At 38.8% G+C, this 27,596-nt stretch overlaps 2 protein-coding genes across 2 annotated transcripts; both read left to right on the top strand.

Annotated features, from left to right (window-relative positions):
• The first annotated feature begins 2,712 nt into the window (after positions 1–2,712).
• rbpja (recombination signal binding protein for immunoglobulin kappa J region a) lies at positions 2,713–12,712 on the top strand. The gene is made up of 11 exons (XM_080879705.1): positions 2,713–2,822; positions 3,433–3,471; positions 3,596–3,691; positions 3,766–3,931; positions 4,594–4,768; positions 4,894–5,031; positions 5,121–5,233; positions 6,852–6,992; positions 9,180–9,335; positions 9,488–9,591; positions 9,680–12,712. Exons 1-11 carry the CDS (start codon positions 2,803–2,805, stop codon positions 10,020–10,022), a joined length of 1,491 nt encoding a protein of 496 aa, XP_080735831.1. The 5' UTR covers positions 2,713–2,802; the 3' UTR covers positions 10,023–12,712.
• Positions 12,713–13,104: 392 nt separating this feature from the next.
• Positions 13,105–25,660, top strand: stim2a (tromal interaction molecule 2a). The gene is made up of 12 exons (XM_080879704.1): positions 13,105–13,965; positions 16,694–16,824; positions 17,663–17,774; positions 17,857–17,968; positions 18,282–18,397; positions 19,255–19,432; positions 19,543–19,720; positions 19,855–20,016; positions 20,106–20,206; positions 20,300–20,553; positions 21,338–21,527; positions 21,684–25,660. The coding sequence occupies exons 1-12, from the start codon at positions 13,872–13,874 to the stop codon at positions 23,146–23,148; spliced, it is 3,093 nt and encodes a 1,030-aa protein (XP_080735830.1). The 5' UTR covers positions 13,105–13,871; the 3' UTR covers positions 23,149–25,660.
• The last annotated feature ends 1,936 nt before the right edge of the window (positions 25,661–27,596 follow it).

The following is a 27,596-nucleotide window of genomic DNA, read 5'->3' on the forward strand; positions in this document are numbered from 1 at the left end:
TTTATCTAATTTTTTTATATACACTATTCGAAAATACATTTATATAATAAAATCTATATTTTAAAAAATAGTTCGAGATTGATTTCCTATAATATGGTAATTTCTGTTCTATATGTGAAAGAATTCTAAACAAAAAAATGTCATATGGGGGATTTGTGTAGCAACACAGTGACATGTCACAAAAGAAAAAACAACAGTGGGTATCCACCACATGGCACTAGAGCAGCTTTAATGCTACAGGTCCTAAAACTCTACTTGAGAGCCATTCTTCCAAAAAATATTCCCTCATTTGGTGTTACAGTGGTGATGAGGAGGAGATGAAATTTCTCTCAGATGGTCATTTTTACCCCTCAGCTGTAAAAGGCTGATGTCATTGGGCAAGCAGGCAGGTGACGTGGACACCCAAGTTTCTGAATGCAACAACTCAATAACCAGGTGAACGTAGGACTTTTAAACAGATTAAATCTTGAATAGGTTTGAATCCCAGTGACATTGACCTCAAATTCAGAGGTCATCTTTTTTGAAAATCATATGGGATTTTCAAATTTATACCACATGTGCATCTAATAGGAGGATGAGGGTGCCAGTATTTGTTTTAATACCCGATTCTCTTTATTTCAATAGTGGCAAAAAGTCAAGTAATTGGTACAATGATGTATTTATTTGAAGTGTGCCCTCTTTCTAAGAGAAGAAGTAGACCCAAACAAGGGCAGTAACAGTGTAACGGAGCCAACAGATGTTGTCATTGAATGGGTTCAGCACTGAGGCCTGTGTGGTTGTCTTGATCTATGAAACACATAGATAATAAATTGGACTGGGTTAAAACACCACTGCACTCTACAGAAAGCGCCAGAGTCTTCTCTATTTTCTGAGGCGGCTGAGGTCTTTCAACATCTGTCAGGACAATGCTCGGGATTTTCTGTGAGTCTGTTGTGGCCAGTGCCATCCTCTATGCTGTTGCATACTGGGGCAGCAGGTTGAGGGTCGCAGATGCTAACAGACTCAATAAACTGATCCACAAGGCCAGTAATGTTTCCATGATGGAGCTGTATTCCCTTAAGCTGGTGTCAGAGAAGCGGATGTTGTCCAAGATAAGGACAACATCATGAGGACCTCCCACCCAGGCCATGATGTGCTGGGCAGTCACAAGAGCACGTTCAGTGAGAGAATGGGATTACCCCAATGCACCACTGCAGGACAAATCATTCCTCCCTGTACAACCTGCACAGTACACACTGCAATAGTTACAACCTTTTACATATCCTCTACATTGAAAGTAAAACGGTTTTACAATTTAGAGTAAAATGTCAGTCATCTATATTTTATCTGTGTAATATTCTGGATATTTATTATTGAGCTCTTTGTATATGTTACAGCTATTTCTTATATTTTGTAACATATTGCATTATTTAATTTAGTTCAGTCTGTTACTGTTCTTGTTGTCTTGGAGCAACACTAACCACATAATTTCCTTAGGGGTTAATACAGTATCCTGATTCTCAAATGCATTTGCTCTCCTTTTTCCACATCCACCACTGATCTCCCACATGTGAACTCCATCCATCCATCCATCCATTCGCTTCCGCTTATCCTTTTCAGGGTCGCGGGGGGCACTGGAGCCTATCCCAGTTGTCATAGGGCGAGAGGCGGGGTACACCCTGGACAGGTCGCCAGTCTGTCGCAGGGCCAACACACAGGGACGGACAACCATTCGCACTCACATTCACTCGCACATTCACACCTAGTGGCAATTTGGATTATCCAATTAACCTATCCCCACAAGTTGCATGTCTTTGGACGGTGGGAGGAAGCCGGAGTACCCGGAGTGAACCCACGCAAACACGGGGAGAACATGCAAACTCCACACAGAAAGACCCCGGCCTGATGGTAGAATTGAACTCAGGACCTTCTTGCTGTGCGGCAACAGTGCTAACCACCGTGCTGCCCCACATGTGAACTCATCTTTTGTAATGATGCGCTGCCAATCTACTAAAATCTATATTATTCTATTAATGATCCTGCATTAAGATGTAACTGAGGAAGAGCTAGTCTTCCTCAGTTTTTCCTGACACTTTACACAGTGTGCCTGAGAATCACAATTTAAATGTGGTGATGTATCCCATATATCTAAATCCAGCTGCCTTACTCGCTATTACAACTCAAGCGGGTTAAGCAATCTTTGACCCTCCTTCTAGACTACGTTATTGTAGATATTCCCTCTTGGCCTCTTTTACTTGTAACAGGCTCTGTGGAAGCATCTGCATTCACTGTGATTCTCCACTCTTCCCATTTAAGGTCTGTGCTTTAATCTTCCACTCTCCCATATATTTCCAGTGCTGTAGTTCATATAACACATATCTATCCCGTGGCCGTGTTTCTAGCTCCTCAGCACAGAAAGGTGCAGCCTGCTTCGTTGCTCAATAAGCGTGGGAATCGAGTTACAGCGCGCGCGCCCTGTGGGAAAAAAACAGAGCGAGTTGTGAAGGCGGTAGATCTCGCGATAAAACTACCCTTCCTTCATGCGTGTGTATTGTGAGAGTTTTTCCGTTCTCGCGCGACGCTGCAACTTTCCCACGCCTGTTGTTGTGGCGTCTGCCCTCTGCCCGTCGCCCCTCCCTCGCCCTCTTCTCACCCCCTTTTGCCCCGTCACTCTCCCCTCCCTCCCTCTTTCGTTCCCTTCTTTTCCTTCCAGTCTGCTTCTTCTTCTGTTGTGCCGTTGGCTTTGGTCAGGGAACTGGGGGAGGGATCTCGCGATTGTTGGGACTTTTTTTTTTTTTCCGGGGGGGGAGAGTTATTCGGAAGATGGCGCCCGTTGTAACGGGGTAAGTGCAGAAATTTAAAGCTGTATGTTTTCAAAACCTGACTGTTTTTATTTGGGGAAGATATTGGCAGTTGGTACTACTTTTTTGGTGGGGGAGCGATGTTTTTCGGTGTTGTTAGTAGTCATATCACACATAATAGTACTACCTTGTGGCACGGTGCGGGCTCAGTTGTGCAAAACTATTCTTCGAAGTATCGCCTGCTTTCTATACAGTTTATTGAACTGCCCTATCAAGAAAGTTTCAAACAATTTCAGAAACTTTTTTTGCCAGTTTAAGTTTTTTATTTTGGCTTAATATTTTTTAAGAGTTGACTACATCAGCATAACACCCTCAGAGAAAACTGCAACTTTGTCAGATACTGAAGAAAGAAATAAAATTTGGCTTAGCTCATTAAAACAAACGATTCCCATTTTGTTCAAAGGCTTTCTTTCTTCAGCGTTTTTCCTAATTTTCTTCTAATCCAAAAAACGTTTAAAGAAAATCACATCGCCTCTATTAAATCTGTTTTCTTACATACTCTCCCTCAAGCTTATTTTACGTTTCTGCTGCACTAACCCCAGCACTAAAACCACGTGTAAAAGACTTTTCCCCTGATGTTTTTGTTTTGCAGGAAGTTTGGTGAGCGACCTCAGCCACAGCGATTAACAAGGTGGAGTGTGAGAAACACAGCCAGCTGTTCCCCGTGCAATCTTAGACTTTATAATCTAGGGGAAAAAATGATCATGTCATTAAAAAGTGCTCTAAAAGGTTTAATGCGTTTCTCCACATTGCAGGGAAGCCATGAGGAACTACTTGAAGGACAAAGATGATCAAACGGTGCTCATTCTACACGCAAAAGTCGCACAAAAGTCATATGGCAATGAAAAAAGGTTTGTGTGGCACTGCTAAGTTTCATTGTGTTTAAAAAAAAATGTCTCACTTTACTTCTTCTTGTGCCACTTAGGTTTTTCTGTCCTCCACCGTGTGTATATCTGATGGGCACCGGATGGCAAAAGAAGTTGGAAAAAATGGAGAAGGAGGGCTGTACTGAGCAGGAGGCCCAGCCTTGTGCCTTCATTGGAATTGGCAACAGTGAGCAGGAGATGCAGCAGCTCAATCTGGAGGGCAAGGTGGGTAGTTATAATGGCACTACAGATTCAGTGATTTAGAGGCTAAACATCTGTGTCAGATAGTTGCCTTGTTGACTGCTATCAGGAGTTTGCTTTTTCTGAGATAAGATGACTTCCATCGATGGCAGTGCCTGATGTTTGTCTGCTGTCTTATTAATTTTCCTGTGTGGGATCCAGTTACAATTTGTATGATTAAATTTGTGTTCAGTTTGTGATAAGAGGTTGACAGATGTTAAAATGGTTCTTTTAAGTGAAGATTTATTGTCTCCCTGACAACACTCTTCACGTTGGATCTTTAAGATAGAGAAGAAAGAGATGTTATCTCTTTAGATCAGCTTTTGATTATTTTCTCAGCCGATGAATAAGCAGGTCGCTTGCTTTTTCTCAGTGCTCCATAAGTGCTATGCTAAGCAAAGTAACAGAAGTAACCACAGGGGTCAGATATACAGATGCTTTGCTGTGCAATTTCCCCTGTTGGCTGCTGCAGAAACCATGAAAACCAGAAACCAACCTTATTAACCATGTTCACGCTGTAGCTGATATTACTGCACATCGGCATGTTTTCGCATTGCACAGATGCTGCTAATGAGCCTGTTCTCCAGTAGGAGATATGAGAGAAGCAAAAATAAAAGTCCCCTAACCTTTGTCTTCTCCCCGGGTAGCACTTCTGCACAGCTAAGACGCTGTATATCAGTGACTCAGATAAAAGGAAGCACTTCATGCTATCTGTAAAGATGTTGTATGGAAACAGTGCCAACATTGGAGTCTTCTTCAGCAAGAGGATCAAGGTCATCTCCAAGCCCTCCAAGAAGAAACAGTCCTTGAAAAATGCTGATTGTGAGTTGCTGGACACACATAAATCGAAGAGTGCTGAATGGTTTCACAACAGCTTGATGTTTAAGTTGGATTTGAAAATGATTTTCTTTTTCCAGTTTCACTTTCTGTTTTTTATTCCCCTCCAGTATGTATAGCATCTGGGACAAAGGTGGCCTTGTTTAACCGCCTGCGTTCCCAGACGGTCAGTACCAGGTATCTCCATGTGGAGGGGGGAAACTTTCATGCCAGCTCTCAACAGTGGGGTGCCTTCTACATTCACCTCTGTGAGCTACACTTTTTTCTTTTATATCGTGTAAGATTTTAAATAAGAGACATTTAATCTTTTTTTAAATTGTTATTTTCTTTTATTTAGTGGACGATGATGAGTCTGAAGGGGAGGAGTTTGCTGTAAGAGATGGCTATATTCACTATGGCCAGACAGTCAAATTGGTTTGTTCTGTGACTGGCATGGCCCTGCCAAGACTGGTATGTGGCACTTTTTTATTTCTGTTGTCTGTTTGTGAGAAAATGAGCTGCTTGTAGTGGCGTCCAGGTGTCACTGTATCATACAAATGAGTGATTTCTATAAAAGAAAACACACAAAAAAGGGTATTCCCTGTAGCCTGGCATAAATTACAAAATTAAATATAGAATCCAAAACTGTAAACAAATTTAATTTTGCTGGACAGCTGGCCAAATTCACATCGGAGTCTGTTGACTCACCTGTAGAGCAAAGCCTCAAGTGGCCAGTCAAGGAACTGCATTTCTATATTGGCAGAATAACAGTGGGGATTTGGGGGGAAAGAGAGCAAGGACCAGAGAGGTGATGATAAAATGAAGAATGATGCAAGTTTGACAGCGTGGGAAAGCAGAAATGACAAAGAGATTAATAATAGCAGTAAAAGCCCACACAGTCTAAATCAAGGTTTCCTAACATAGTCTGACATTCATGTGTGCCCAGTAGGGCTGGGTATCGTCACTGATTTCTAGAATCGATTCGATTCCGATTCACAAGGTCCCGAATCAATTCGATTCGAATCAATTTAAATCTTGGAAATTTTGCCTCAGACAGTCAGAAATATTATAATTCAGATCAGTACATTTACATATTTTTGTATCTATAAAAAGGAAGCTGACACTCGCAAAACTTTATCAAAGGTGTAAGCAAAGTAGCTGAAGATAAAACACAGGAAAAACATGAAGGTGGTTTTCCTGGCCTGGGATTTTATAAAAATATTCTGCAGTACATCAAAAACGAAAGAAAACCATTAATCAACATATGAACATTACCTCTGAAGTTACAGGGGTTTTATCAGAGACACAGCTAAGTGTTTTGCATTTTGCATAATTTTAAAAAGTTTACATTTGTTCAGAAGCCTATTGAACAGCAGAAATGAGGATTTATTTTCGGTAGTAAGTAAAAGGGAAAAAAACAGCGGCCGACAGCGCTGTAAACAACGGTAGACTTGTGCGTAACAAGCAAGCGAATAATGCAGAAAACAGATTTTTAGACGGGAAACTGTTCTTGAAGTACAGAGAGAAAGTGAGAGAGAGCTGTGCATGAAGTGTGGTTGAAGCAAAACAGCAAAAGTCAGAGGGAATTCATGACGTTTTTTTTTTTTTTTTTTATTGAAGCGTAACTCTTTTGCTGCTGGTTCGGTCAATAATGTTTGGAGAGAGATAAAACTAACAGCTTTAGAATCAGCGCAAAAAGGGCGTAAATACAAAGCGCGGACCCGCCGAAACATCGGTATCAGCGAGCTGTCGGCTTTCAGCCCCGTCCGTGCCGTCGGGTGAGAAGGCGACATCTCACTGATTCTGGTCCGTCGGCGGGTCCGAGCTTTGTGTTTACATCTTTGTGCAGAATCTGTGTGCCTGCTCTCATTTACTGTTTTAGCTGTTTGGTGGTTCTTGAAATTTTGTGAGGTTTAACCTGAGATTCTGGCATTTCGGGCAAAATAAATTAATATTAAAAAAATCGATTCAAGATTTTAATGAATCGATATCACGTTATCCAAGCCAGAATCGATTTTAATCGATAAATCGATTATCAAAACCCACCCCTAGTGACCAGTACTTACAATAAGTGTGTTATGATCCCCAGATCATTCGAAAAGTGGACAAGCAAGCAGCTTTAATGGATGCTGATGACCCGGTGTCCCAGCTTCACAAGTGTGCCTTTTACCTGAAAGATACAGACAGGATGTATCTCTGTCTATCACAGGAGAGGATCATCCAGTTCCAGGTGTGCAAAGTCTGACACACATAGACATGTATATATTCAATTATTTCAACTTTGTTTTTGTGAAATCAAGTTATATTAGAATTTTTTTGTGATGAGCAGGTATCAAAACAGTAATAAATTACTGCTGTTGCTAAGGAGAGGAAATCTGCCAGTAGTGCCGTTTGGAGTATTTTCTTATTGAAGGGTGACTATGGACTGACTCAAAATCCAGACTGATCCAGAATTAAACAGGTTTGAAGTATGTCTAAAGCAGAAGTAAACATATTTTTTGAGTTTGTATCACTAAAGAAAAATGCAATAACCACATGAATTATTCAGCTGGTAAATGCAGCTAGTAAATCTGAATTATTAAAAAAAAGAGAGAAGTGCACAAAATTAGGTCTTGATATTAAAATTAGGATTGGAAATCAAGAAGAAATAATCAGCATTCTGTGCTCTGAAATGTTTAAGGCATATCTGTAGTGCTGACTTGCAAGCTCTCATGTCAGCTCCACTGGAGTGTGGTGTGCTACTTACATTAACATAAAATCGCAATTTATACATAATTTTATTGGTGTTCTTAAGGAACAGTTACTATGGGCTGAATTGCCAACTGCAGTCTGTATTCTGTGACTAGTAGTGCTGATGTCAATGGGTCAGGATGATTCATTCCTCAGAGAAAGTTAGTCATGTGTCCTAGCCTATTTCAATAAATATAGTTTTCTGGTGTAAAATGATAACTGCAAAGGTTGATGTTGGTGTTGGTCATCAGGTCTTTGTCAGTGTGGATCTCCTTAAAACAAACCCCTTCTTTAGTTCTTCATTCTTAGGAAGTTTAAAAAAGTAGGCTGAACTATTTTGCAATTTCTGCAATCCAAGGAAGAGCAGCTGCAGTAAAGGTTTTGAAAGCTGAAGGTGTAGCAACTTCATATACAGGAAGACTACTGATACTTATCCCCTGTAGCATTTATAAGTCTTAGGTTTGGGGCAGGATTCATGCTAAGGCTTGGTGAGTATGTTGCTGCGATTCTGACTCTAAAAATTGATTAAATAATAGAAACAAGCGACTTGTTTTTGTTGTTATTATTATTTTTTATTATTTCTAACAGTATAATGAGTTAAGAAAACATTTGTGGTTTTGCTTTTCACAGACTTTTTGGAGCATTTCACTACCTGTAAATATTTGGGTTGTGAAATGCAGCCAATAGAATAGTCAGTAAAATGTTTTATGAGCTGAGTAACATCTTTTTAGTACTTAAGAGAAAGTCCTAACTGTTTTACCAACTCCTCTCCAAGCCCTTTGGTTTTTTGGTAATGTCGCTACATAAAGAAGAGTTGTATCATACTGTATGAAGGCATCAGGAAAAGCACAACCTATGACCGCATTTTAGAATGTAATGTTGAACTTACATTACCTTTTTGACCAGGACCGTGAATACCAAATGTCAAACATTTTGACAAATGTTTTAATGACTGTGTGAATAATATTTAACTGCCACGTTTTCCTTCATATATTTTGTATACAGCAGGTAAAATGAGAACTGAACACGTCATCAGTTTTCAAAGTAAATATATTTCTAAAAGTGCTGTTGACATGATATTTTCACCAGATGTTGGTAACAACCCATCCAGTCTGACACATGCGGACAAATCAAACCATAGATGACCTGCTGTGTGTTATATGTGGCTGTTCCTACTTTTTTTTTTTAATGTATCTATATACTACTGCAAATAATCAGTATATAGTTCAGTTAAAAATATAGGTAATTATTACTGAAGGTTTTTTTTCTTTACAGATAAGAGTTTGACATTTTTATTTTCTTATCCAGAGAAATTGTAATTTAAAAATAAAAACTATGTATGATTTTATTTGGCATGGGGCTACCTAAGAGTTTGTTATTAGAAACATTTTGGTTTTAGTTTTTTTTGGTTTTGTTTTTCTTGCAAAGACAGATTTGGTCGTATAAATATAAACAGTGTTGGTGTGTTTGAAACAAACCAATAATTAGAAGAATCTGTTTGTCACAGATAAATATTAATAGAGCTGTTTTAGAGCAGTACTTACAGCAGCCATTTGTATGATTTGAGCACCAGTTTCTAGAGTTAAACATAACAGTCCGAGCCTCTATCAGCCACCATGATGGTGCCTGGTTGGACATAACTGTACGGAATTAAAATTAATTGTGTTTCTTTTGTTTTGTTTTTCAGGCTACACCGTGCTCCAAAGAGACCAACAAGGACATGATTAATGATGGTGCTTCATGGACTATCATTAGTACTGACAAAGCAGAGTACACCTTTTATGAGGGCATGGGCCCCGTGCCCACACCAGTAACACCTGTCCCTGTGGTTGAAAGCCTGCAGGTACACATACAGCCTTTTCCGGGGAAGATATGCTCTAGTTACCAGCAAACACGAGTGACACTCTTGATACCCAAGTATACGTCTCTTTTGTTTTTATTCAACTACTATGAATCTTCTAAGACTTGATTGATTTTATGTTTGTCTCTGTCCAGTTAAATGGTGGAGGAGATGTTGCTATGTTGGAGCTGACAGGACAGAACTTCACCCCTAACCTCAGAGTTTGGTTTGGAGATGTGGAGGCAGACACCATGTACAGGTAAATATGTCTGCGAGTGTTAACTTTGTTCCCGTGTGTTTTCATTTCATTTTTTTTTAAGCCTTGTCCCATCCGCTTACTTCCTTAGATGTGGGGAGAGCATCCTTTGCGTGGTGCCAGACATCTCTGCCTTTAGGGAGGGTTGGCGCTGGGTGAGACAGCCAGTTCAGGTCCCTGTCACGCTGGTTCGCAGTGATGGAATCATCTACGCCACTGCCTTGACCTTCACGTATACCCCCGAACCAGGGCCAAGACCTCACTGCAGTGCTGCTGGAGCTATTCTGCGGTCACACAGCACCTCTTCATCATCACCCGCATCTTCATCCTCACCTTCATCTTTGATGGGTGTGCTTGGGGATGGCCACGGAGCCTACAGCAGTAGTGACTCTGGCATGTCGTCTGGGACTTCAGCTATGTCGGTGCTGTCATAGTAAAACGTGTTTTGTGATTGTGCTCTCAGTGACTGAGTGAGAAAATGTGAGCATGTTCTCCAAAGAGGCTCATGGACCTGTGAAGAATTGCACAGAAGCTAAGAAGTTCTTTGTTAGAGGAACTGTGAAACTATGAGGAGGAAAAAAAGACAACTTCAGAAGCAAGAGTTGTGATTTCTGATTGTACTGTATCACCCTCTTGTGGATTGATGTGGACATATCATAAGCTCCACTCAGAGTAACGTGATATCTATGCTCTTCATCTAAAAGAAGGTGAACTATCTAACTCCCATAACAACATCATTTGTAAAATAACCTTTTTGTTTTGTTTTTATATACTTGGCAGGTTTGGAAGCTACTTTAACTGCTTTCTTACTACCAGCATTATGTTTGCAGATGAACACAAACTTGTAATTGCATTGAGCAAGGGAAAATTTGTAAGAATAACATAGTTTTATGGACCAAGGAATATTATTATATTATTTTATTCATATTGTATTTTATAAGTTTTTTCTGAGGTACATTTTTGTATGATACACTGCATAGTAAGATCAGTTTGTTACCAAGATAGTTTTTCATATTGTTGCCTCCCATTCCTGTTTTCTCTCAGTTGAGTCAAGATGAAAATTGCTTTTCATGTGTGTAATAGTCAGACAACAGCTTCTCACCTTTTTCTTTTCTTTTTTTTAAAGCTTACTTGCTGTCGTTAACAGTTGAGTGTGTTGCAATGAAAAAGAGTCAGTCAGTCTTTGGAAGCACTTTAGAAAATGAAGATATCTCTGTCTGCTTGCAGTTATTGGCTTGGCTGTTTTATGTTTTCCAGGCCACTGAACAGTTTTGGTTTCTCTTTTATATCAAAGATGAAATTTTTAATGAATGTAGAGTGTGTGAGTGTGTGTGTGTGAGAGAGAGAGGGAGAGAGAGAGAGAGGGAGAGAGGGAGAGAGAGAGAGAGAGGGGCAGGCCTGTAATACACTGTCAGAGTGTTCTCTCTTTAATGATTTTGCTCTTTTTGTACTCTCTGTACTGGGTCTCAAATCTAAACAAGCAGTTCCTCCTGTTACCATAGCAATGCATACAGCAGCAGTCATTTTTTTCTCCCACATATAAGTGAAGCCTTTTATAAAAAGTGTCTTATCGCTTGCATATTTTCAGAGAAAGTCAAGAAGCAAAGGAGGAATGTCAAAAATGTCTTGCTTTCTTGAAGAGCTGATCTTTAGTTTGAGCTGAGATTTAAAGGGTTTTAAAGTGAGCTCATGTACTGGGGGAAAGAAATACTATCTCTTCCCAGTAAACCAATTTATCATTAGTGTCATACTGATGCTGACCTTTTGTTGAATTTAGTTTTTTCAAACAATGCCTGAACAAAAGTTCAGCAGAGCTAATAGTCATCTTTGGCTGCCCTTTGGGTCATTAAGTGATGAGGTTGATAGGTTTGTAGCTTGAACCTATTCGCTGGAACGTTGAAGACAATATAATTACACAGCAAGCAAGACACGAAGTAGGCAAAGTTCTTGTTACTCATGCATGAGGGAGACCTGCCTGGAGCCAAGTGTCGTTCCACCACTTGACTTCCGTCAGACTCTCAGCCAGGTTCCCCATAGCACTCCTTTTATTGTGATTACATGAATATGCATAGGGTCATTAACATATAACATCTTACATAGGTATACATGTGAACAAAGAATACTGTGTGTGTGTGGGGGGGGTCAGAGTGTGACCCCATAAACGACTTCCCAGAGGTACAGGATAAAAGTTTGAACAATCATACCAAGGTGGTAACATCCTAGTCCTACAGGATCTGACTTGCTTAATTTTGTACAAGCTGACAAGATATTATTGCATTATGCTGTTATGCTGTATAAGTTGTAAATGCGTTTTCATGGCAATAATAACTAGTTTAGTACCAGTTATACCAAGAATAAGAGATAAGAAGAGTGAGACGATGAAGAGAAGGGTACGGGTAGGAGAAGAATTCCCAGTGTGAATTATTTGTTTCAAGCCCTGCATGAACAGTCTTGAGTCAAACCTTCCTGAGACTGTTCTATGTGGGCTTTCCTTGTTCTGTCTGTATATGCATGATTCTTTTTTTACTTGGTGCTCTGTTTCAAAGACATGTTAGCTTAAATTGAATTATTACTTATTTCAAAATAGCTGTTGATGTGACAAAAGGTGCTTCTAGTAAAGGGTTAGACTGTAAAAACAAAGTGTAAATGTCCCTTCTGTGACCATCCTCTAAGCATACAACAACTGGACTCATCCGGTATGTAAAATAGGTGAATCATCTCTTAATTTCTTCCTTTCTTTCTTTTTCCTTTTCTTTTTTTTAAACACTAATGATGAAATTAGAAGCTCCAACTTTAATTGCCCTAAAAAACTGATGTCTTTGATCCTTCTCTTGGTCTGCAGGAGCAGAGGTATTTAAGATATTTGGAAATATACCTACCTGATGAAATATTTAATTGTGAATTACTGCATCACCAAGTCACAATATCCTGACTCAATTTTCCTCCAGTGTCCATGTCTTGGTGAATTGATAATATCAGTATCTGTGCATAATCTTGATGAATATGTATGCACTCTTTTCCTGTTTCTGTCTATCATGTAACCAAACATGCTGTATACTCACTTCCTGCTGGGGCCTGCTTAGACACTATCCACTGAAGCATGCTACCCGGGATAGAGGTCAAATCTGTCTGACTTATTTTTAAACTGGGAGCCGTATTGCTGGAATGAAACCTGACACTTTGTTGCTGTTAATGTTTGTGTGTTTGGTGTGTATGCCTGTGTATCCGTGTGGTCTGCTTTGGTCCATCTCTCTTTATGCTTCTAGCAATGCTTTTACTTTAACAAGAGTGTGCATCTGAGCATGTAATAAATGGCATAGCTACATATAGACATCATTAATGAACAGCTGTGCAAACATTGGCAAAACCCTTTCAAATAGCTTGAAGAATTCCAATCACAGATACGACTCCCTCGCCCAGACAGTCAGGCGATGATATCAGGACAGCCAATCATTAGCTGATCTCAGGAAATACTTCCAATAGTGAGATCTATGGGATTTAATTGATCCTCATCCAAACATTAAGGGTTACACTCGACAGTGTACAGTGTATTATAGCGGTTGTCCCTACCTTAACGAAAAGGAAACTAACTCTGACCCCCATTTGTATGGCTGGGAAATATGTTAGGAAAACTAATTAAGAGGCCCCCATGCTGCAAATGGAGTGAGGGGGTGGAGTTCTGAGGAAGAACATGACATCTCTGGGAAAGGGCTACAGGGAGAGAGAGGCCAGGGAACCTTTTGTACGACTAGTTGGATTATAAAAATCAGAAAACAGATCAACCACCATTTAAACTGCTGTGCCTTTAAGTTGTAACTGGATTGTTTTTTAAAAAAAAAAAAAAATTGTATCTCACCCAGGACCATTTATTCTGATGATTATATCACACTGAATATGGATTTATTATATCTGAATCAGATGTTTTGATGTTGTTTTTGTCTTTTTCCTGGAATATCATGCGCAAGTTTGAAAAACTTTGATTAATCCTTTTTGTGTTTGAATTACGCTTCGATTACAACTTTTTTATATATCATTTTTACCCACCTAAACTTTACGTTTCAATCTGCACACCAGTGCCACTGCCAGATCTCTCCAGTGAACATCAGCAGCCTATCACATCTCCCTTCTGGATGTACCCATAATAGCAACGCAGATCGCTTAACACTTTTTCGCAGACCGTCGCTGGTGCCTCCGAAACGGGGGTTTGGTTATGTATACGTTCTTTATTCGTTTATTTTGAGAACTTTCTCAGCTTTGGACGACAACATTGCCATCCGTGTGAAATGTTCCCTCCGTCCCCGCTACTGCTCGTTTTCCCCGCTGCGCTCTTCTGGGCCGCACAAGTTGCCGGGTACCTCGAGGGTGTTACCATCCCCGGTGAGAGCGCAAGTTTCGACCCGGCGCGTATGTACTGAATGATGCATGGCGCCAACAAAAGAGAAAACACGAAAGAAATTAAAGCATGCCTAAGTATTTAAACTGGATCTTAAGTCTGCACTATCACTGTTGATGTTGCGTCGATTATAGCGGTAATAGTCGGCTGTTTGACACTTACACTTAAGGAAAGACTCATTTTTTTAAAATTTAACCTGGAAATTTAACCTTGATCATTTAGTTGTTTGTTTATTTTAAAAGAAATCCATCAGGTTATTAGAGCATCTGTTAGTAGAATTCCGTTTTGGGGTGTTTGTGCAACCTGCACGTGCTGCCAAAAATATATTTAGGAAACAGGAACTTTTTGTTTGTTGTTTTTATTTATCTGTTAAAAACAAACAAACAAACACGTGTCCATTAATCGGGCACAAACTTGTTGCTGGGGTTAATAATAGCGTTCTGACAATTTAATCTAAATATACACGTGCCACAATGTGCTCCACTCTCTCAGGATTCCAGCAGCTTCCGCTCACCTGTGGAAAGTTTTTATGTGGAGGTCCTACAGGGACATCGTTAAACCCACACAATCCCCTGCGCACAAACTCACAGTTGTGTTTCCCATCGCTACAGAGGACATTTACGTCGACCTACAGCTATTTCCTGGAATCCTTTTCTACTCGTTGCTGCCCCAACCTTAACCCTGGCAGTAATTAATTCATTTTAATTGTTGTCCCTAAATATAAGTGATTCCTAACAGCACCACACATCAATTCTCACACAAAGTGAGCAGTAAAGGCACAAACACTGTTTTAGGTCCCTTTGTTTACACCACCTTGTGAGGCAGAAGAAGCTCCATCATCGAAGCAGCTTCTCCTTATTCTGGAATTCAAGTTTCATCAGCAAACGAGGGATAATATCTTTGCTTTTATAAAATATGTCGTTACTGTAGATTCTCCTGCCTGTGGTGATGATAAGAAGAACAAAAACATATAGCCTGTAACTGTCATAGATTTCTGTTATGACAGCAGCAAGTGAAACATCGGCTTACCAAATGTTCTGCTATAACATTTTAAATGAGTTTTCCCTCCTACTTATCATGAAAAGAGCACATCACTTGTGTTGAGTAGGAGATGCCTACATCATTCAAACAGTTAATAATCTGAAATCATTTTACTCCTACTTTCTGCTGTTCTTCCTTACTTGAGAAACCTTCTGAAAACACACCCTGTGTTTATGTATCTGTGTATGTTTTAAGATAATCTTGCACAGGAAGAAAACATATGGCTCGTGTGGTTGTAACTGTCTAAAAATGCAAAAATTCCCAGAGGATTTGCTTCATATTAAAAAACACAACAAGAACCTTCAGAGATAAATGCCGATATTTTTGTAAGAAGATTAAGGGCAGGATGCAGCGAAATGGGAATCCTCTGTTTGTTTGTTTTTTCCATAGAAGTCTTTCTCCCTCTTGCTTTCTCCCCTCTCTCTCTCTTTACTCATGGATTATTTCTTCATTACATTTTTGGCACAGAGTGGTTAGCATCACTGGAGGTGGCTCGAGGTGGGCTCAGCTAGCAGACCTTTGACTCTCAGCCTCTTGCCCCTTGAAACACTCAGACTTGAGAGTCACTGAGATGAAAATGGGCTGTGACTCAGCAAACTGACAGATGACGGAAAGCTATGCGTCATCTTCTAATGCATCAGTGTACTTGTACTCAAGCCAGGAACTCACTGTACGATTTAAACCAAATTACAACGGTCGATTTGATCATAATGAGTCGTCATTATGATTCAATGAAATGTATTTCCTGCACATTTTCTCATAGTGTGTTGCTTCATGGAGTGAAGGCTTGATCCTAAAACCTTATTTGTTTGCTAAAATTTGTGAAAGCTGTTTTAAGCCCATTTAACTCTAATAAATTCATTCAGAAAACTGGAACTTTAGACTTTGGGTAGTTTCCTAATGTCATAAAAAAGTACTAAAAGTACCAAAAAAGAATTTGAGTACAGTATTTATGAAATTATTTATATTAGAAACACCACATAACGATTAAATTCAATGCTTCTTGACATTGAATGCAGCCAGTGAAATAACCACCTCCGCAGTCTGTTTAACTAATAAGTAGATTTTAAAGGGAAACTGTTAACTCTCAGCTAATGTATTGTACTGACTGGGCACTTGGTTTAATTTCCATTTTGTCTTCCATTTTATTCTAATTTATCTGGGTTGAAATGGTGTTGCTTTTACTTTGGTTTTATTTTAATAGGTTGATAGGATTGTATTTTAAGTATATTGTTAGGAAAAAAGGGATACATACACAAAACAAAGCAAACATTAAGAGTGAAAAGGATGCAAGTAATGTACCTCCCTAGAATCAGACAGAGGACAATGAGATTTATTGTACTTTACTTCGGGACTCTTAACCATTTTTAAACAGAACAGTGTAATTCCCAGCGGATGAACATGCAATTTAGAATTGCTATTACATGGGATTTTTTTTTTTTTTTGAGATATAGTGATAACTACCAAATGCACAAAGGAGACAGTAAGATATCCCAGGCTCTCCATGTTGATCTTGTGGACATTATAGATGATGCTATGTGAGCCAAAATAATGAAAAGCTCTTATAGATCAGCTTAAATAACGATGTAAAGTTGGCAAATTAAAGTTCTTTTGGAATAAACTGAGCAAAAATAATGAGATGTATTATTATTGCCTTTCCCACCCATGCAGACCCCTGCGCCGTAGTGTCTCCACCATGCATGAGCGAGGCTGATCGCTTCAGCTTGGAGGCCCTTCGGAGCATCCATCAGATGATGGATGATGACCAAGATGGGGGGATTGAGGTGGAAGAGAGTGTGGAGGTAGACACCTTGCTCTTCATGAAATATGTAACCCATTTTCTTATTTTATTTATTTATTGAATTATTTTACTTAATCCCTGTGCTTGTATGTTTTTGCATGATTGATGCACATAGTGTTTAGCAGTGCAACAACAGGTGTCATCACTGCTGCTAGAGTCAAATGCTCCTTCAAGGATAGCAGTATAACTTTGCCTTTGGCTCAGTGACAAAAATTGGTTTGCACAAATAGAAAACCGTTACACTGGTGACCTTTGTAGTCATTCGTAACAGTAAGCAGTGTGTCATGACAATTTTTTCCCCCCTGAGATTTCTTTGAATGGTAAACTACCTCAACGTTAATATGCTGCTATACTGTTTGTATGTGCGTCAGGTAATCAACCTAGACTTCTCTAATGCCTTTGCCTTCCAGAATGCAGCTCAGGGATACAGTATCCAGGGGCTCAGGTTGCAGTTACCATAGAGATGTCAGAGGAGGGGTCTGGGCTCATCAAAGTCCCAAAATTCCTCTAGCCATCATATGAAGCCTTCGTCTAGAGCCAAACACACATTCCAAGACAGCACCAACACACACACGCAATCCCTGAAGTTTGCAACACACACTTATGGTTCTGCAACCATTCTAAATAAATGCAAACTAAAAACAACCGCTCCTTATTCCTAGATTGAAATCTAAGCACATGACTCACACCAGCACTCACTCTATTTATCCTGGACATAAAGTTCAAACAATATGATGTCCTTGTGACACTTATCTTCGCATTTTAGTGTTGTACCTCATAATAAAATTTTAAAAAGTCCTATTTTCACTCTGTTGTACTGTTTTTCTCCAATGTCGCAGTTCATTATTGAAGACATGAAGCAGCAACAGACTAACAAACACAGCAACCTGCACAGAGAAGACCAGCACATCACAGTTGAGGAGCTCTGGAGAAGCTGGAAGTCATCCGAAGGTATCCGGGTGTAACAGAGTGTGTGTGTGTGTTTGTGTCCAGTATCATGTTTTATCTGAAACTTGATCTTGTTTTGTTTTAGTACATAATTGGACTCAGGATGACGTGCTCCGCTGGCTGAAGGATTTTGTTGAATTGCCACAGTATGAGAGAAATTTTAAAGAGTTTAAGGTCAATGGAAACACACTCCCCAGGTGAGAATAACTGAAGAGGGTGTACAGGCAATTCGCCACATAAACAAGTTGGTCTTCTAGAAACTATATTCTCAGATTAAGTTTTGAAGGAACCACATTCTCTCCCGTTTGTTTGATTCACAGTGATATCTGTAGTCAACATGTGTCGCCATTGTTCTTCTTCTTTTGCTACTGTTAACTCTCTTCTGGCAACCATACATATGTTATACAAGGCAGGGCTCGTCACCCTGGAAACCCTAAAAACACACATGTATGCATATTTTGGTAATCCCAAATAAGCCATTAAAATAAAAACCATAAAATCCATTTGTAGGATTGCAGCTAATGAGCCTTCATTCCTGAGTGGCCAGCTAAGAGTTCAGGACCAGAGAGACAAACAGAAGCTCACCATCAAAGCTCTGGATGTTGTTCTGTTCGGACCACCTACACGTAAGAAGAAATCCTCACTTTATTCCCTCAGACAGTAGCTTTGATGTCTTTGAAGCAGGAAAGATACATTCATGTCCTGTTGCCATTCTTTTCATTGCATAACTACTTTTGTATTACTCTTCCTCTTAACCTTTAATCTAAAATCAGCATTAAATGATGGATTAGGCAGCAAAGTTGCTAAATCGGTTTACATTTAAGGCCTTTCGTTTCAACTTACTTAATGTTCATATCGTTATTTCAAAACACAGCTGCACGTCTCTTAGCTGGTACTAGAAATTATGCCCACATCACATCAGTTTTAGCCAACTTACATTGGCTCCCTGTTGAATATCGCATCAATTTCCAAATTCTCTTGCTTACCTTTTAATTTACCTTAAATTTTAAACAATTTGGCTTCCAGCTATCTATGCGAACTCCTCCATTTGTCTATCCCTAATAAGGCACTTAGATCTTCCAATCATATGGTCCTGACGCAACCGAGGTCTCGTCTGAAGTCCAGAGGTGATCAGGCCTTTGCTGTCATAGCTGCCAGACTCTGGAATAACCTCCCTCCTTATATTCGTTCCTCAGAGTCCAATCTTTTAAATTGCGTCTTATTATTATCACTTATTATTTTAGTCTAGCTTTTGATTCAAATTAGTATGCTATTTTGTGGCTAGTTATGTGGGGTTTTTTTTACCCATATTGTTCATATTGTATCCTGCCCTCCTTTTAACTGTTTCTTTTATTCTGTCTTATGCTATTGCCCTGACTGAGTGTGAAGCACTTTGCTCAACTTTGTTGTATTATTATGTGCTATAGAAATACATTTTGATGTGATTATTATTTAAAGCGATCTGATGTCCATTCAATCATAGGGCCCCCTCATAACTACATGAAAGACCTGCTGCTCATTGTGTCAGTTGTGATGGGAGTCGGCGGCTGCTGGTTTGCCCAGGCTCAGAACAAAGCCAGCAAAGTCCACATATCTAAAATGATGAAAGATTTAGAAAGTCTCCAGAGGGCTGAACAGAGCCTCATAGAACTACAAGAACAGTAAGAACTGTGATTTTTTTTTCTTCTCTCTGTCAGTCTCTTAGCTACTGTAAGTTACCGGATTGCCTTTGCTTTGTGTGATTGAACTAAACACGCTTTGATTTACTCAGACTGGAGCGAGCCCAGGAAGAAAAGCGTAATGTGGCAGAAGAAAAACAGAGCCTAGAGGAGAAGATGAGAGATGAGATCATGGGGGCACAGGAAGAGGCTCATCGTCTGCATGAGCTGAGGCAGGGAGCTGTTAGTGAGCTGAGCCGCCTCAGATATGCAGAGGAGGAGCTGGAACAGGTAGAAATGCTGCAGCGAGAGCAAGCAGCTTCACAAATGCAAGACACTCATCATCCTAGTTTGGCAGGCCTGAAGATTTTACCCTAAATTATTTTCTGCATACTGATGATTTTTAACATTTGCCACCTCTTCAGGTCCGTGGAGCGCTGAAGCAGGCCGAGAAGGACATGCAAGCCAGCTGGACTGTCACAGAGGTGCTTCAGCAGTGGCTGCAGCTGACACATGAGGTAGAGGTGCAGTACTACAATGTTAAAAAGCAGAGTGCAGAACTACAGCTTGCCACTGCCAAGGAGGAGGTAATGCATAGCAACATAAGAGTAATAATGCTTATAGTGACTATTCTTCATATGTAAGTGCCCAGACTCATATGTATGCTTTTTTCTAGGCAGAGAAGATTAAGAAGAAGAGAAACTCTGTGCTGGGGACACTCCACGTGGCCCACAGCTCCTCTCTAGACCAAGTAGACCACAAGATTTTGGAGGCCAAGTGAGTCACAAAGTTACCTCTGTGCAGGTATTTGTGTCTGTCAATATAAAGATTCAACAAATTACATCACAAAGCTTTTTGGATCTCTTAAAGGAATGCCTTGTCTGAAGTAACAGCCTGCCTGCGGGAGCGTCTTCATCGCTGGCAACATATTGAGCTCCTCTGTGGGTTTCCCATCATCAGGAATCCGGGTTTAGCAAAACTCACTGCTCAACTCTACTCCGACTCAATTGCCCTGGGGTTGCCTAGAGTGTGCCAGTCATCTTGTTCGTGCCACAGCTCCATTCATGGCTCCATAGAGGATCTTTTAGATGAGCCTACCTCTCCTATTTTACCTCAGATACCAGGTAAGAAACAGGAAGTAGGAGCTTTTAAGGCTTTAGTTGAGTCCTTGTTATTGTCAGTGTCACACAGCGTTAGATTTGATTGGAATCTGGAACGTGATATGTGATTTGCACACTTCCAATCAATGCATTCAGAAGTATGCAAATAGGCGTTGAATTTAATATTTCGCATTAAGTTATTTGGTTTGTATTGCCTGCAAATATGAGTTTAATAACAACCTGATATATGACAAAACTATCCTCTGTCTCAAAAAATATTCCAATATTAAATGGATCCCAGTTACAGCACATTTAAAACTTTTTAGAATGAAAGATAAATAACTCTAGTAACTGAATTTGTGATCAGAATCAAAGTACAATAGTGTATGCAGTGTTCAACCTCAAAACTCTGAAATATTTCCAAAGTGAAGGATTTGTTAAGTAGCTGATAAGTTTGTGTTTTGCTAAGAATACACAAACTCATTGACTGAAAAAGAAAAACAAGCACTCATAACAGAGCTCAGATTCCTTCCTTAATAACGCTTCACAAATAACAGAAATACTAAAGAGGTAAAAGAAATTGTTAACTATATTGTTAATGGGTGTTATTAGTATACGTACACATATATGTATATACCATCCTTGTTCCTACATCACCAAACTTCTCTAACCGTACGTTTACTGCAGCTTCACAGACAAAGTTTAATTAGTAGTGTTCTGGAATGAAAATTAGGGTACATATTAATTTCTGCTCTTACAGGATCTGCTCTGCATAAATTCTTCATTTTTAATAATTGTTTCTCACCAGTTGCAGTTGCACCACTTAAACGGTCTCCTCGAGCACGGGTATCCATACGTCGGTCACGTCGCTCAGGGATCATTCCTCAACCATCAGCCACCATGATCTCCCCAGACCCTGACCTTCTTATCCCCATCCGAACTCCCTACTCTTCCTATGACGAGGAAGAGGAACATTTTCGAAAAACACTAAAAAAACAGTATGTCTGCCTTTTCCCAACTTTTAAAAATGCACTTGCTGTGCATTTTTAAACCACTTTCTTATCCTACCTTTATACCAGCCTTAGCTGTCCTTTGATTTTTTTTCCTCTCCTGTTTTCTTTGCTTATGCTTCCTTTCCTTTCTCTCACTAATAGAGAGTCCCAAGAAAGGTTCTCAGATTCAGAGTATATGACTTCTCCTCCTCTCAGCAAACTGTTCCCTAGTTCTGCTGTTGACATCTCCTCTCGAAAGCTCTATCACGATGACACTGAGCTGCTTGCTGAGAGCCCTGTTACAAAAACTTTAACTAAAGAAGTAGAGGCTCTTGTTGAATCGCCACCTCACAAAATGTCAGTGGAAGACCTTGAAACTTCTGTTGATATTGCCTGTAGCAAGATGGTTAGAGACAAAACCTTGGATACTTCGTTGGAAACATCTTCTTTAAAAATGTCTGCAGAAGAGTCATGTACAGATTCAACATCAAGGAAGATGTCACGCAACAGGACTGGACTTTCCACTGATGTTGCGCTTAAAAAGGGAATTTCAAATGAGACAGATGCAGAGTTTTCACCCAGGAAAGTAGAGAAGGACACAGTGGGGGATTTGACAGAAGTTCCCTCAAAGAATACATTCAGAGAAAGAAGTGATTTGGGAATAGATGTGAGGAAGATGATATGGGATGAAGTAGAAGCATCAGTGGATCTAGCAAAAAGGAAGATATCAAAAGATATGATGGGCTCTTCAACTGACACTTCCTCAGGAAAGATGACAAGGGATGATCCTGAGCATCTATTTGACTCCAGAAGGATTACTAGAGATTCAATGGGAGTTTCCCAAGACACAGGTTCCAGGAAACATGCGTTCCATAAAGGGGAAAATCAATTTGATTCCTCTGTGAGGGGATCAGCAAAAGACAAAATAGTTGAGACAACCAGAATACCAACAAGAAAAATATCTAGAGATGAGCTGGAGTATTATACAGATGTTGCTTCAATGAAGATACTGCCCAGAGAGAGACTCGAAGCACTTGTGGACACCTCATCCTCTACAGAGATGCAAGAGTTTTGTTTAGAGCCATCAACAAGTAAAGGTTTACTGAGAAATGAACTTGAAATGTCTGCTGGTTCTCTCAGAAGGAGAATGCCAAGAATGCCGAGAGAGGATGCTGAAAGCACCATAGACACTCCTACTGGAAAAATCTCTTGGGATAGAGTTGATATCCCAAGGGAAATGCCTAAACAATTCATCTTGAGGGAAGAGTTATCAGAATCAAGTTCATTGGCAGCTCACAATGTGCAGCCTGATCTCATGTTAACTTCCCAGGTGCCATGGAAGTCTTCATCAGACTTTTTTACTGTTGGGCCACTGAGCCAGCTCGTTTATGATGGAATCCTTGAAAAATCATGCAGCTCCGTGTCTTCAGCAACAAACCTCTCTGCTGGCAGGCTGCGAGCAGAGATGGAGCCACCTCTGCCAAAACCAAGGGTTGTCCTTCCTGCTCCCTCATTGCCTTCGGAGGCCGCAGATGACAAGAACAAGGAAAAGGAAAAGAGCAAGAAACCTTTAAAGCTCAAAAATCTCTTTAAAAAGAAAAATGAGTCGAGTCCAGAGAAGCTTTAAGGTGCTCTTCGGAAACTCTGGCAATCAGCTGATTTTTTTCTTTCTTTCTTTTGAACATTTTATAGAAACTGAGTTTCGAATTGTCTTTGATGACATTCAGTAGTCAAGGTTTTACAAACCTTTTAGCTCAAGGGGTTCAACTATAGTGTTGCATTAGTTGTTAAGGAACTGGAGTCATTATATTATTATACACGCTATCCCAATTTTAGGGGTAATCAAAAATAGTTAAGGTTAAAGTTAAGATTAAGTTAAGGGCTGTTTTTAATCCTTGGATGAAAGTCCTTTTTAGTTAATGAAATGTAAAACACATGGATTTCACCAAATTTTACATTTAATCTTTTGAGATGCCCTGCCAAGCATTTACTGCAACCACCTTAGGTTTCTTTATATGTTTTCTGAAGCTGTATATCGGACATGTATCCAGTTAATCTTGACCATCTTGTTTATAGAATAGCGGTTATATCTTAAAAGAAGATTCAAAGCCAACCCCATCTTCTTTTATCTAAACTCCTACAGAGTCAAAATGACAAAAAGCAAACTAACTAGTAATTGGTTTTACTTTCTATACTAAGTCTTATAGACACATGGTTGATATAGTAGTTTAGTTTTTTTTTTTATAGTTATGTGTGGTTGAAGGATTAAAAGTTTTAACAGATGCTTCTTTCCAGTATGACAGTGGCAATTCTTAAATTCATTTTAAAGATTAGAAACTCAATCAAAACTGTTTAATACAGTGCTAAAGTTAACACATTCTTGTGCAAAAGAAACTGAGTTAAACTTTGTGATGTCCGAATTAAATTTACCTTCCTAGACTTATCCAAATTGACTAGTTAGAAATTTTTGGGAAATTTTCAGTACAGCTGCATAATGTACATATATATCAACATTAAAGGACAATTTAAAGGAACTGGAATTGAATTTTGTGTAGGGTTTAGGGGGTTAGGGTTAAACTCCATGCTTTTAAATGAACATTAAAATAGAGACAGTTTTTATTTACCTATTTAATTTTTTTTTTTTAATTTTAATTACCACAGCAATTGTTAGAGTCCTTAAACACGTTTGACGGCTGAATAGCTCTAAAAATATGCAGCACAATAAAGAATCATTTATTATACAACAAATATTTGTAATAGTTTCATACTATATTTTTTCATAGATGGTTCAGTATTATTTTCTTTAGCCCCTTTGCAATTAAATGGCATTTACAGTCGCCATCAGCACTTTTGATGTGTGGTTAAACAACGGCCTTCAGATAGATTTAAACAAAGTAGACAAAATGATTCTCTGATGCACTGTCGCAAATGAAACTGCTGACTGTTTGCACTGCTAATATGGAGGATTTTTGATTACTTCTGTGTTAGGCAGAAAGTAGTCGTAGATAGAAAGTAGAAAGTAGATAAGTGAGTAGCAAGATTTGAAATGGATCAGGATTCACAAAGTAGATAATCATAGTTTTTATTCTTTAAGAATTCTCCCTATTTTTTTTGTTTGTTAGTTTTGCTTTGATAACTTACAAGCATAGAGATTAGTTTATTTTTTGTAAAACAACAAATGTAAATTTTTTTTATTATAGCTGTCTTAGTTTCTGAAATTAATGTATTAAGAATCACATATTTAATTTCTAAATTGTTTATGTTATTGAATGATTAAAGCTCATTTAATTGTTTTCAGGCATTAAATCATTTTCTTGTTTTAACTTAGTTTTTTTATTTAAGCGCTTCAAATATGAAGATTTTTCTTCAATAATTAAGTATTTTTTATACCAGTTGTAATCAGAGGTGCAGTGCTGCTGAGTGCAAAGGAACAACACTGCTACACTATTTTTCCAACTGAGGAAATAAAATATTCGCAGTTGGATTAATTAGTTGAAATTCGGTCTAATTCTTGCAAGAAAGCCATTAATAGCAAAATGAGTGGTCACAGCTGTCATCATAATATTTAGAGCCAGATTTGGCAATGGTGTGCAACAGTACAAAACCCTCTTTTTGCATCAGAAAGCTACCTGATGATGCATTCACAAAAATGCAAACAGTACACTAATTAACATATGCCATGAGCAGTCCAAAGTACTGGCTCAAAGTGAGCAGACCTGATGAAGGGGGTCAGTGATGTCATAAGAAAAATAATAATCTATAAGTTGAGGTTTTACACATGTGTTTCTCTCTGAAAACTGTGGAAATGAAAATAAATAACAGGAGGCTGAATGAGAAACAATATGTTTATGATATAAGAGATAACTCTTCTGAAATTTCTAGGGACTGTGTTAGGTCCTGATGACTAAGATTCAGGTAGAATGTATCAAGAGGGGTGCATTATTATTATCATGTGAGCAACAGCTGACCTGTTCATGTATAGAAGAACAACAAAAATGTATTTACCACCAGAACCCGAGGGACAAATAACTCAGATTGATGCTACAACAAAGAGAACTGCACTTTTGCTTGTAAGTTGTTTCAGTGTCAAGTACCATGAGTGTAAAATGTTTTCCCCTGTGTTAGAAAAGAAAAACTAATTAACTGTGTCATGAATAAATGGGCTGTTATTTACTGATTTATATGAAATTGATGATAACTCAGGTTACAAAATTGGTAAAATTTAAAAATGCTGTCCATTGTGTTAAAATAAAATCCTGAAAATAACTACAGCATCTTAAATGTGTCATTTGTGAAAAAAAAAAAAGACTTCCAAATTGCAGAATATTGGTTATCCCCACTTGCATAATAAGCAGACCTGCCTGTGAACTGCACTTCCTTGATGTCAAGAAGAAAATCACAGATATGAACTTTTTGGAAGCAGACAATGACCTCCTAATTTTTATTTTTAGTGTTTAGTTTTTTGAAAACTAAGTGTTTCGGAATAGCCAACAAGACTTCTGTCTCCTGAATATTTTATTTAATTAAAATTCAACAGAATAATGTAAAGATCCTCAAGTTCCGTTTTGTGGTATCAAAGTATATCATGGTCAGGACACATCATGATTATAAAATGTTTAAACCTCTTAAAACCATTATTAAAAAGCTGTAATCTCTGGTTCCATGGAGAGCACTACATAAAAACAGTCAATTCTGTAACTGAAGTAACTGCAATGGCTCAAAAACACTACACTAAAATCACAGTTAGTGTAAAGATTGTCACTGCAGCAGCCATACTCCTCTTGCATTTGAGAGGAACCTACATACACAGTTACACGGAAACTCATTAATGATTTCCCTACAGTGCATTACAGATTCATTAAAATGAAGAATATATATCACGCAGTCATGATGCAAACTTCCAGCAATCATTTGAGGACAAGAAAACAATATAATTTAGCTTTGACTGTTGAGAGAAGTGTTTGTTAAGAAGTTTTTAGTTCATTACCTGTCATCTCCAATAGATGTCAGGATTGTCTAGGTCAGCATGTGATGCTTCTGCATGATGTTGAGGGATCAGAAACCCTCCCTCTCCCACTCCCCTCTTCCTTTTACTCAGTAAAACCTTCCAAACTTACTGCTCTTAATATTGTCTAATTCTAGCTTGTTTCATTAGATTAAGATTAATTTGACATGCTGCATTGTTCTTTCTGTCCACAAACTCTTACTCAAAGAGTAAACAGGTCAGATACTAAACTCACAAAAACAAAGTCATAAAAAACAGCAACTAAAAGAAGATACAAATGAAATATTAATAGTAGCAGACTGTATGGCATTTAGTTTTTACCTTTGTTAGGTGTAAGAGAGTGCATCTGTTAATATTTAATGACTGTTTTATTTTTTGGCATAGATGAGATCAGTGTCAAAGGAGAATATAGACCACACATGCATTATTTAGTTAGTAATTGACTATCATATATTGCATTAAAATAGCACAGACTTTCCTGAAGCTATTGTGCTAATTTTCCATGACTTTTAGTGTTAGTGTTATGTTCTGCAGGGTCAGGACCTACCTGCTCGCTCACCATAAAATATACACACTACTCACAGAAAAAGCTTAAGCTTTCCAGGTGGTGCAAAGCAGGAACCTTGTGCTGTGATATGATTATCATATTTCCTGTCCACCTGTAAAACTTTGTTGTTGTTTTTTTAAATATTGTTTTCAGAAATCTTTGTAAAGTATATTGCTTATTCAATATGCAAAAATTTATATATACACCACGTTCCAAATTATTATACAAATTGTGTTGAAGTGTCATAAAGATTAAATAAGTTGTTTTTCAATTAAGCCCATGGATGGAATAGTGTCTCAGGACTCTTTGCATCACTGAAATCAATCTCGGACACCTATGATCATTAGTTTGCCAGGTGAGCCCAATTAAAGGAAAAACTACTAAAGAAGGATGTTCCACATTATTAAGCAGACCACCATTTTCAAGCAATATAGGAAAGAAACATGATCTCTCTCTGCTGCTGAAAAGCGCGAAATAGTTGAATGCCTTGGACACGTAATGAAAAGCTTAGATATTTCACGAA

Source organism: Rhamphochromis sp. 'chilingali', assembly GCF_963969265.1.
Source record: "Rhamphochromis sp. 'chilingali' genome assembly, chromosome: 4".
NCBI lineage: Eukaryota > Metazoa > Chordata > Actinopteri > Cichliformes > Cichlidae > Rhamphochromis > Rhamphochromis sp. 'chilingali'.

What these genes read in the sequence shown, in the direction of transcription:
- rbpja (XM_080879705.1), top strand. Translation starts at nt 2,803, where the DNA reads ATGGCGCCCGTTGTAACGGG. An exon ending in AGCTCAATCTGGAGGGCAAG is followed by an intron (nt 3,932 to 4,593) that starts GTGGGTAGTTAT and finishes CTCCCCGGGTAG; the next exon opens with CACTTCTGCACAGCTAAGAC. An exon ending in TGCCTTCTACATTCACCTCT is followed by an intron (nt 5,032 to 5,120) that starts GTGAGCTACACT and finishes TCTTTTATTTAG; the next exon opens with TGGACGATGATGAGTCTGAA.
- stim2a (XM_080879704.1), top strand. Translation starts at nt 13,872, where the DNA reads ATGTTCCCTCCGTCCCCGCTACTGCTCGTTTTCCCCGCTGCGCTCTTC. An exon ending in AATGGAAACACACTCCCCAG is followed by an intron (nt 17,969 to 18,281) that starts GTGAGAATAACT and finishes ATCCATTTGTAG; the next exon opens with GATTGCAGCTAATGAGCCTT. An exon ending in CTCATAGAACTACAAGAACA is followed by an intron (nt 19,433 to 19,542) that starts GTAAGAACTGTG and finishes TGATTTACTCAG; the next exon opens with ACTGGAGCGAGCCCAGGAAG.